The following is a 12,185-nucleotide window of genomic DNA, read 5'->3' on the forward strand; positions in this document are numbered from 1 at the left end:
CCACTTTGGTCTGACCTTAGATCTGGTGATTGGCTGGCAAGACCTGGACCAAAAGGCAGAAAACCCAGAGAGGTCAGCACCGCTAGTCTGTTTCATCCTCACAACATGCTTATGGTGGCCCCAGCTTCCTGGTTCTGGAACAGGAAACTCATCTTGCTAGTACTGGCGAAGACCAGATTGATCACTGATTGCATGTGACGTGATCAGATATGTGTTTTGAAAACTGCCCCTCTGACTATATTATCAAGAATAAATTTTGTGGGAGTATGAATAATGCATCAAAACACTTAGGTGGCTATAATTCTTAGGTACGAAATGGTGGCAGAATGGACTAGATGGCCGTGGATATAGAGATGGGGAAAGATCAATTTGGGATGTAAGGTATACAGGACTGAGGATGGAGTTGGTGTGGTGGATGAAGTAGAGAAGAGTGTCCAAAATGACTTAAAAGGCGAACTGTATTTATCCAGTGCACACTGGTTCTACAATTGATCTTTTAGCCCTATAAATCTTTTAGCATCCTACAAATACTGTTGAATATTGGGCACCTAAGAAAGCTGGGTAACTGTTTGTGTGTAAGAGTGTGAGATCTCACCTGCCCTGAGTCTGGACTTCAGTCTCATCCACTCCTTATGCATCATGAATTGTAAAAAAGTGAGCAGTTGAATTAACTGCCACAAATGTCACTTAATTTCATTCTCAGCTCATTTGCCATGTGCTCATCTTACTCTGAGCTCTTCTCTCAGTAACTGTCTATTATTTCTTTATCCAAAGTTCTAAATGTCATGGTTATAGTTTCTCAGCAGAGCTTGCTAGGGACTGACTTGTTAGAGTCCAGTAGACAAAACAAAGAAGTTACTTTTGAGAGCCTGTCACTGAGGGAGAGTGGAGAACTCAAAATGGAGACACTAGACTTGAAGTGTAGCCACTGAGTGACGTTAAGGGGAAGAGCTATGTAAGTATCCTCTATCTCCTCAGTCCAATCCTGAAGGGTATCATTGAATTAGCGAATACAGTCTCTGATGTCTGTAATGCACAGTTTGAATCATCACAGAATGATTCAGTTATATTCATTATTGTCTGTGTGAAACTATAGGAAAGTGTGTAGTGCTTGCTGGAAAGATTTCCTCCAAAAATGGTTAAGATTTTTAAGTTTGTGCTTCAGGGATGAGATTGAGTTATAACAAAAATTAACTCCTATGAAATATCTCATTTCCCATTATGTCAGATAAATGAGATATTATGCACATAATCCCAGCAAGAAAGAAGTTCTCTGTTCCCCAATTACATAAGAAAAGGGAAATATTGATTTGGGTACTTTCTGTTTCAGTGTTGAAAAGCAGATCAAGAAGATAGAGTTTCAGGAGTCTTAAAACTTCTTTAAGAGCTTCTGCAACATGTGATTTGCACATAAGTGCAATAACATAAGTGATTTGCACATTGTGTGCCCATCACATACAATGATTGCTTAGCAAAGTGCCTGGCATATAGTAATTTCTTGTCTTCATTATTATATTATTAGTGTGATTTTATCTATTTTTCTTCTCTTAAATTTTCCATATGCTAATTGGTTTCTCGTTATGTACCTCTCATTTCTTAGCTTTAATTCACTTGTGATTTTGTGTGTCAAGTATTAAATGGCATTAAAGCAAATACCCTCTATAAGTATTCTTTGAGTTACCATAGATGGTGACATTAGAATAAAGAAGAACAGATGCTGGTAGCTGCACTTTTTTTGTGGAGCCAGAGGGGCACCTGATAGTAAAATGAAGACACTTTCTCAAAAATTTGGGAAATAAGGGAAGTGGACCTGCTTTCGGAAAGAGACATGGTACAGAGTTATCTTCAGAAAGGAAAATGGGTCAAAGCACTAGCTTTTTAAAGTAAAAGCTCATTTAAATTTTAAAAAGCTTTCATCCTAAAGGATGTATTGATCAAGATCTAATTGGTCAAGTAGAAAATGCATTAGGTATTCAAGACAGACTATATTTAATATTGTACAAGGAGTTGGTTACAAGAGCATTGGAAGGACTGAAAGAAAAAGAAAAAAGGGAGAAGGAGGTGGATACCAGGAGAACACAAAGCGTGATTGCCAGCAAGGTGCTTAGTTCCCTGGGCAGGAGCTGAGCTGTGGGCCCGCTGCTGGATCTGCTGATTTGAACTGGATGCTTGAACCATCAAGAGCCACCGAGATTCCACTACTGAAGAAGCTGCAAATGCGGAAGAGGAGCTTGTGATGTCCGGACTGCGTGGTGTGGCCCCTGCTTGGCTGTGTAGTGACAGTCAGCAAAGGCCTCTGCTCTTGGAGCTGGAAGCTGGATGTTTTCTTTCTTCCTGCTTCTGCCCTTCTAGCAATGCCTCCTCTTGGTGAAACTTACTAGAAATTCCACCAGCAAGAGAGCTACAAATGTAATGAGCTGACTGTTGGGCTCAGTGCACAGAGCAGACTAGAAGTGTGGATGTAGAGCTGTGATCAGGTGACTTAGATGAATAAGCAGCTGAGCTATTCAGCCGCCATGCCCACTCTTCTACCTTCTATTACTTGCCACTACTGTTGATAATCACTGCATGCTTCCACCCCAAATGATACTACTCTGCTTTGGACAGATGAAGATGCTCTTACCCTCTGTCACTATAGTCATATCTGGGTGGTATTAATTCCCCTTTCAGTTTAGATACAACCCACATGGATATTCTACAACTTAAAAACTAAACTATAAACTAAAACCCACAAACTTTTTAAATATAAATCAATAGGGAAAAGGAGGAGGGAAAATTAGTTATTATATACAAATCTCTATGTAATAAGCACGAAATAAAAAATAACGTCTACAATTCTTGTTTCTATAACTAGTTAAGGCCATAGTTGATATTCAAAACTTCTTCCCCTTGCTCTCAGCCAGTTGCCCATCTGTTTGGGATTCTTGACCTAGCGATGCAACCAAATGTGTACTACTAAAAGGTCTGTGTCCTTAGTGGTTGTGGCTTAAGTGACTTTAGACTTTTAAAAGTTACATGTTCGGACCTGGTCAAAGGGATGTCCTTGGGAAAGTCTGGAATGTCAGCATGCGAAAGGAAGCTAATTCCTCCTTCCACATAGTAATTTTTTCTTTGCCTGTTGATCTAGTTGCACGAGGATCCCAAATTGCTGGGTATCAATAATATTCTCAGTTTCTAATTTACTGGTACCTTGGTGATGCCGCATGATATAAGTATTCCTCTTTGTGAGTAGAGAAAGCACGAATAGTTTCTGTAGCATATGAAGTATAATAGTGAGAGGTAATACGCTGACTACCTTCCCTTGAGTCCAACATTTTCTCACTATAGAAAAACCAGCATCCAATACAGGTTCCTTGTTCAAAGCAGACGTAGCATCCTACAGGAACCCCAGATCCACAGGGTGTTATCTCTCAGCTTGGGCTGTGAGGTAGGCTTCCAGAGGCCATTTCGGCAATCTCCCAGACTATGGGTTGATGAAGTATATTGTAAGATGGATAACTTCCATAGTTATAGTTAGTTCACTTCCTCCTTCTTTTGCTATAAACTGATTTCTTAATCAAAAGCAGCATTGTGAGAGATATTCTGACAACCACCACAGCATTCCATAAGTTCACAGACGATGGAGCTGCCAGACCACTGTGAACAGGTTCTAGAAGTGAGCAACTCCTTCCCAGGAGAGAGGGACGCTTGCAAAAAGTCTCCTGGTATAATGATTCCCAGAGTGAAGCTGTCCCTAATATGGTGACGGATGAAGGTTTGATCTACTTTCAGGACATTCACAAGACCAGATCTGCTGTGCATAAGGCTGAGAGTCAGGCATCCTGGAAGCCATCTCTCAGGGACTCTCTTGATGACCTTTGATTTTGCTAGGGTCTTTGTTTCAAAACTCACTCCTTCTGTAAATCCTGATTTTGAGCTATTCTATAATATCAACCTTCTAGCAAGTTTCTTTTCACCTTTCAGGTATCTAGGTATCTTTTTCCTGTTGTCTTGAATTTTCACTCTGTATTGGATGCTGGTATTTTATTCCTCTGCTGCGTATACTTTAATGTATTCATTCAGTCAATATTTTTTAAGTACCTACTATGTTTTAGTCATAGTGCTAAGCTCTAGAAATACACAGGTGAGGAAGAGTCAAGATCGCCTTGGGGATCCTGTAGCCCATTGGCAATGTCAGGCAATTAAATAAGGAATAATGTCACTAATAATGTGAGAAGTGGGAAAGTAAATACTATGATGAAGATGTGCTGTGCGCTAGTGGAGAGGCACCCAACATCTGTCCTCAGGGAAGGCTATCTGACAGATGAACAGTTAAGTCCTCAAGGACACACCCAGGAGGGCACTGTGAAATTAATTTTAGTTTGAAAGAGTTTCTAATTTAGCATGCAAGCAAAGTTCTGTTTCCCCCAGTATAATGTTTAATGAGTGTGGGGATGCTGTATTTCCAGTGAAGAGATCCCTAACTTCCTTTTAATGCATGTTTGGATGCAATAAATCAAATGATTATATTAGCCATATAAATGATTATAGTAGCCATTCAGTCTCTCAAATCTCTGTTAGTTGATTTCATGAAAATGCACATAAGTTCTGAAATAAATTTAAGTTGATCATTAAATCCAGCAAATCATAGTTTCTCTAACCCATTCATGAGTGTCTCATAAATGCAATCCGTGCAAATTGCCAAGGCTTTCTGTTTAGGTAATTCAGTGTTGTAATTGAGAGCATGGGCTCTGGAGCCAGACCGCCTAGATTCAAATCCTTACTCCGAAACCTGCGAGCTTTGTAACCTTGAGCAAGTGACCTAAGGTATCTGTGCCTGATTTTCCTCATCTATGAAATGGTGATCATAATACTGCCTTTATTATAGTAATGCTGTGAGGAGAGAGTTAAAAAGGAGGATGCTCTTGGAACAATGCCTGACACATCCTGAGTCACACACAATGCATTACCCAACAAGGTCATTGGACTTCTAAAGCACATCTATTAGGATATCATTTTAGAAAGCAATACAAATTATAAATGTACTTAATTTATTCATTTTTTATATGGAACACGAATGACAGCAGTTAACGTGATGCAATAGAAAGATTCCTATACCTATACTGGGACTCTTGGGTTCTATTTGTGTCTCTGTACTAATTAGCTTAACATTTTGATATTCAAGAGTTTAAAGCCGGTTTTATCCTGTGGAAAGAGACAGGTTTAGACTAAGGGAGAGACTGTGATTCCACGATATTAGGAATCATATCAAGAAGTGCTGGCTTCTTTTAAGACATTCTTTGCTGTTGTCTAACAATCATACTAAAAGGCAATTATTATCTTCCCAGGTGTTATCACAAGTTACGGACTATATCTAGACGGTATATTAATTCACAATTCCTCAGAACTCAGCCGTCATGCTTCTGGATTTGCTCCTTGGAGCTTACATTCCTTCAGAGTCCAAGCCTGCACGGCCAAAGGTTGTGCTCTGGGCCCACTGGTGAGTGTGTGAATTCACATTCCGGAAATGTATTAAATGTCAGATGACAATGAACAGGCAACTCTGCACAGCTAGCCTTTCAAGTTGGATGGGAGAGTTTCTTTTTATAAAATTTCAATTAAGGGTTAGTAGGATTTTATATTCAACATAAATTTCAAGACGGCACATAGGTCTAGTGAAGGACAGAAGGTACATTTTACTGAAATTTCAAACGGTAAGTTGACCAGCTGAGCAGGCATACATGCGATTTTGCCCAATTTAGTGACAGAGTTACAGTGGATGTTTTTCTTCCAAGTAATGAACTCGACCACTTGAGTAAGTTTATGATTAAAAAGTGAAAATAATTAAAAACGCATAACTGCCACAATATGTCAACACTGCTTCCCAACAAGTATATTCATCAACTAAAAGATTCTTTGCCTCATCCATTAGAATAATATATTTTAATTTCATGAGCGTGATATATTAATAAGAACAGTATTTAAAATTACATTAATATCAGCTTTTGATATCCACATTTCAGTAATCTATATCTACCTATATTTCATTTGTAGTTGAAAGATAGACAAAAGTGTGCTTTTTATTACTGGTATAATTTTCAAAACCCAATTGATTGTACATAATTGTCATAGACCAGCATGACATTCTTTAGTTTCAAAACATAACATTTGACTCTTGTGCATATTTCTTGATTGATTAGATTAAGCTTCTTTTAAGGGAAATGCTCATTCATTTTAGATATTTTTTGACAGTCTTTCCTAATGGCCTATCATTTTAATGCGTTTTGTCTTCATTGAAGAGTGTATTCTATAAATATTACCTTGAAAAACAGCTCTACCATTTAATTTTTTGCTTCCTTATTTTTGCTCACACCTCCCGTTTCGCTTCAGAGATTGGTTGCTTTCCAAGCTGCTAACATCATCTGTCAGTGGAGCTGAGCTGTAGTCTTTATTGCCATTAAGTATTTTATAGCCTGGACCCCTCTGATGGTTACTTACTCTTAAAAGCAGGAATGGCAATAGGCCAGCCTTTCTTCTCCATTCAGAAAAGAAAAAGAAACAAAAGAACACATCCCATGAGCTTGAAACTGAGACTTTTTCAAAAATATAAAGTGCATATTGTGGTCCTGGCTACTAAACTGGGTCCCACTCTGTCTCCTGATGTTCTGGTAACTTTAAACAAGGGGGACATGGTTATCAATCTATGTCTTGTACAGATAATAGGCGATGTTGACCTGAAGGAATCAAATTCCACAATGCCTGATGGGAAGGAGGAAACCGAATTGGATTGTAAAACCCTACTCTCCCACGGCCTCACACATCCTAGACTCAGTTCTGACTTAAAGCACAGAGTTATTTTCTCCCTTTCGTCTTTTTCTTTATCCTGTGCTCAGTATATAAACACTTTTCCCAAGTCAATGATCCATCTCTAATTACTGGGATTGAATAACAATGTCTTTATTTAGAACAAGTCAACTCTATGTTGCCAAGAAGTTAAAACCCATGGTCTTCAATTGATTTCTAAAATTTTTTTTTTTACCAATTACAGTACATGTTATGCCCTTAAGAGATTACATATTTGAGTGTTCTAGATAGCTCTGGATATCTATCACAATCATGAAAGATATTACAGATTCAACTCTTTTTGTTGATGATGATTCTTTTGAATGTGTCCTTGATTTAAGGAATCTAGGAATCAATCTTAAAAGCCAGAATTATCATACAATCATAATATGATGTTCAACAAAATCCAGCCAAATTGCGTGTATATATATCACTTAAAGGTATTCTTTATCTGAAGCCCAATGTTATAGCAAATATTTCATTGAAACAAAAAACTTTATGATCTCTATTTTTAAATCTTTTGCTGGAAGAAATCAAAGAATTAATTTTCCAGAGTCAATTTTTTTTTTCTTCACCTAACAACATTCCTTAATGATAACTCTTGGTTTTTAGAAAGAGAAGCCTGTTTGTTTCACCACTTACGTATTTAATATCATTGTTTTTCATGCACATAGGGAAATACCGTTCAATGTTTCCTATGACAAATATCCTCTATAGTCTTGAATGTGGTCTGGTTCACCCTCAAAATTTTCTAGGTTGCTCATATAATAAACCAAAACAAAAAAAAAAGGACAAATTTGATAAGATAGAATATTTTTAAAATAAAAATACTTGCATAAATTCCATATTCTTAACACCTTAATTAGCATTAGTACAATATTTTTTGTGCCCTTAGCCTAGCCAAGTTTATTCTCTGTTATTCATGATTCAGAAGAAATTGCTCTGTACTATCTGAAAAAAAAAAAAAAGATCTCTGTGCGTTTTGTTCAGTTCTTGTCCATTTACACAATGTATTTGGATTTTAAAGAAATTCCAACGTAAAAAACAATTTACAGTGCCTTTGATCTTAATTTTTTAAGATGCTAATGTGCATTGTCAAATTAAATCTAGTAATTGAGGTTTCATAAATGTTTGAAATAATGAAAAAAAATGAGCAGAAAATTCAGCACCAGAAGAACTACTTAAATGCTTTCCTTTTTTTTCAATTATATTGTTGAATTGCAATTAGAAACCCTTCACATTTTGTGTTTCTTTAATAATATGCAATAAATTTGTCCATAGGAAAATCACTTTGCTTTTGTTTGTTTGTTTTTCTCTTATCCACTGTTAGGTAACACTGGTAGAGTCTAAGACGGGGAACTTTATGACTGTATCTGGCCTTGGAACATTCATTAGATTCAATTCTCCAAGGACCCTTTTAAGGATGAAGTGTGAAACTATAGGCCACCTCTGCATGATGTGGTTAAAAAGCTACCTTGGTTTCTTGGTGATGGCATGCTTATACAGATAAACACACCCAGACACACATGTACACATGCTCATATTTTCACAGCCATTTTTTAAATAAAGAAACGAATAAATTTTGTTATTTAAGACATCTAACTCTTAATGGCAATAAATGTTATGGTCAAGAAAATCCCATGTGGAATATCTATCCTACATCTGCTATTTTTCCCCCATGCCTCCTTGGAAAACATGCTTTATTCTATGAAACCTTAGAGTTCTCAACTATTACAAAAGGGAAAATAATGCCTACTTTACAAGGGGCTGCTGTGAAAATGTAAATCAAATATTTATGCAAAGTTTTCTGGTACGTGGTAAGAGTTGTATTAAGGGTAACAATTTTATTAAAATGTTTGTTTTCGTGGCATATTTCTTCTCAAATATTTTTTTTTTCTGTGGCAAGGGAGTTTCCCAGGTGAAAGCCAAGTCAACCTTCTAGAATGCCTTTTCCTTAGCATTTTTTAAGGCAAGGTTGATAAAGAAAATGGTAATTAAAAAAAACCAAAACAAGTCAGAGAAAAATAGTACAACTGCCAAATTTAATATAGTGTAAAAGCCCTGAAGCATTTATCCATATGCATAAGGAATTTTAAAATGCTATTTATTTCAAATTAACCAGATATTTGAGAAGAATAATATAATTATCTGGATTTTCCCTTAATTCCTCAGCTTCTTGAGTCTCCTTTTATTTGGAACCCTTTAAAATAATTTTCCATACAATAATTTGAACTACATACATAGATATAAACCAATTGTATTGGTTATGAAATATTAAAATGATGAATTGATATTTTTCTAGTCAAGTTTCTTTATCCTTTTTTGTACACAGCTATTAGACTAAAAAAATGACTAGGAGTTATAGATCTAAAGAACCCCATAGCCTTTCTCAGATGAAAATAAAACATGTCATGACCTCATACTTATTAAAAATTAACACATTGTCTTTTCCACATTTATTTTTATAATTGGGAAAGTGTATTCGTCCTAGCAAATGAAGGCTACATAATTGAGAATATTTGCCTGACTAAGGATTTCATGTTTGGTCGGTCACCTTCCTGTGAGGCGTGAGCCTGTATTTTAAGAATAAGGTCAACATTATCAACATATTCAGTAAATCTGAAAAGGCCAAACATTTATGAGGGATGCTTATGAGTTTGTGGTGATTAGTTAACAAATTTAAGCCAGTTATTAAAAGATGCTAAAATATCCTGAACCCCTTTCTGCTTTCTTTCCAACTTCATCTTCTTCTGTTCTCTTATTTTACTTATTTAGCTATTACAGTCTTTCTGGCCCCCGTCTAGTGAAGGCTTATATTTATTTCAGATTCCTTCTCTTCAAATAAGTCATTTTTTGTTCTTTTCTGCATACACTCATTACTACTATATTAATGAAATTTCAACTTTTTGTGATTATACTTTAGGGATAGAGTCACTCAGGTACATTTCTCTCTTGATGTCTGGCATGGTGCCGTTTGCACATACCTGGTAGCAACACAGCTCAGAGACTGTGTGTGTGTGTGTGTGTGTGTGTGTGTGTGTGTGTGTGTGTGTGTGTCAAGATGCTTGGTGTGGCCTTGGACAAAGCCCAGCAGTCTATCACTGCAGTCAGGAGCTTATGAACACAGACCTTACTCAGTTCTTCTGTTTTGCAATCATATAAAAATTGTTTTTAAACCATCCTAGAAGTAGCCCATGCATATGCACCGCCATAGGCACAATCGCAGTGGGAGCTGATCCACATATTCTGGAAATCACAAACTGCCTTGGTCAGGAGCTCAAATTCTAAGCTTTAACAGCAGGAGGAAGAAAACACGAGGTATGCTTTGATCCTGCTGACAAAATGAGGTATTCGTACAAGATGCGACTGTCAAAATAGTTTACTTCACAGCAAAGAGATTCTTTGAAGAAGTATGCTCAAAGTGAAGCATGTACTTATTTTATTTGCAAACAAAAATAAATCTTTTTATACTCACAGGTGGAAAATCGAACTCTAGAAGCTCCTCCTGAAGGAACAGTAAATGTGTCTGTCAAAACAGAAGGATCCCAAAAGGCCCATGTGAGATGGGAAGCACCTTTTCACCCTAATGGACAATTAACGTACACAGTCCTTTTTACTGGCGCTTTCTATGCTGACCAAGGTAACTTGTTTGTCATTTTTAAACTTTCATAACATTAGAAAACAATGTATTTTCTTCTGAATTTTTTCTTTTAGCCACAGGTTTTAATTTCTTTTTCTTTCCTAAAAATAACCTATATTGACAAACCAATTCAGCCATGCTTATTTTGGGGTCCCCAGCACAGCTGTAAAAGCTTCATCTGATGAGTTGCAGGAAGGGCAAACTCTCCACACCCACGCCTGATCTACTCAGCTCCGGGGAGGTGGGAGGCAGCACTCCATGTTTTAACAAACCCTTTAGGTGGCTCTGAAGGTCACTCAACTTCGAGAAAGATAGGCCTAGTATAGATTCTGTATTCTTTTCCCCTTGCTTAGTAAATGGTGAAAACCTAAACGATTATTCCTGCAAAGAGTTGAGTTTTAATTTTGCAGTCCATCTTCAGCAAACTCTCTTTGTGTGATCATTTTAACATTTCTAAAGTAAATTAGGAATGCTGGTGTGTGTTCCAGTCAATTCACTGGACGTGGGTTACACTGTATAGGCTTCCTTGAAAGTATTATCAGAAACGATCTGATTCAATAAGTTAAGTTAGGGCTGGTTAGGTATGATGCTCACGTGAAACAACCCTCACCATAGAAAAAAACGCAGCTTTGTATTTTACTGGAAAGCTAATTTTTGTTTTATCCAGTGTTTACTTTTATCATTTCCACGAGTGGCCTATTTTTAAAGGAGGTGTTTTCAACATTTCTTGTTCCGTTAGTAGCAAATATGCAATAACGTTGATATGGTCACATATAGTATTAACAGGAAAATGATTTTCCTCAGACTTTAAAATGTTTCTTTTTCTAAAATTTTTATTTTAATACTGTGGTTTAGTTGAGTAACAATGTTGTGTTAGTTTCAGGTGTACAGCAAAGTGATTCATTTATACATATCCATGTGTCTATTCTTTTTCAAATTCTTTTCCCATTTAGGTTATTACAGAGTATTGAGCAGAGTTCTCTGTGCTGTACAGTAGGTCCTTGTTGATTATCTGTTTAAATATAGTAGTGCGTATATGTCAATCCCAAATTCCCAATTGATCCCTCCCCGCGCCCCACCTTTCTGGTTCTGCATCATCTACAGCTATTTGCAGGACTTAATAACATCCTCAAAGTGGAAAGCAGGTGAGGAAAGAGGAAAACAGACTTTGCTGAATTTGAGGAGGGCATTCTTATTTGTGTTCTGTGTTGGTACAGCGAGTTGAGTGCGTGTCAGTGTCTGAGTTGATCCCATCAAAGATCGGTGTGTCCCTCTTTTATGCAATCAGGGCTTTGATGTATTCTGCGGTGAAGCACTTGTAAGATTATGAGGTGAAGGAGTGATGATCGATTTGAAAAAAAAGCAGCAACATTTAGGCCAGACCCGTGACAGCCCAGCTATTTCCGCCAAGGCAGCTGGGTGAATAATGTAAGAGCCATATTCCCCCTTGTGTTTAATCTTGCATTGTTTTTGCAGAGAAAATTTCTGCTTGCCTTCTAAGTCATGTCATCTTCGGTTGTCATCCCGTCTCTCAAACCATCAAAACGGTATTAAATGTTGCAAAGCTGCGCAGCAAGAGAACTTTCAAAAGTCAGAACCCATTTGCAGAGCAGCCCTTGTAGAAAATGTATTCTGTTCTCGGCAGAATTTTCCTTCAGTTCTTTCCACTGAGAAGTTTACTGATTTCTCCCAGTGGAATCTGCTGGAATTTATCGGTTCATGG

The 12,185-nt window shown here is 37.1% G+C and overlaps 1 protein-coding gene across 1 annotated transcript in view; it reads left to right on the forward strand.

Moving 5' to 3' along the window:
• USH2A (usherin) overlaps positions 1-12,185 on the forward strand; it is a 779,248-nt gene that overhangs the window by 405,205 nt on the left and 361,858 nt on the right. The window contains exons 35-36 of the mRNA XM_060022310.1: positions 5,328-5,479; positions 10,300-10,462. Coding sequence (XP_059878293.1) covers positions 5,328-5,479; positions 10,300-10,462 — 315 coding nt within the window. The remainder of the gene's footprint in view (positions 1-5,327; positions 5,480-10,299; positions 10,463-12,185) is intronic.

The sequence above is a fragment of the Delphinus delphis genome, chromosome 1, assembly GCF_949987515.2.
Source record: "Delphinus delphis chromosome 1, mDelDel1.2, whole genome shotgun sequence".
NCBI lineage: Eukaryota > Metazoa > Chordata > Mammalia > Artiodactyla > Delphinidae > Delphinus > Delphinus delphis.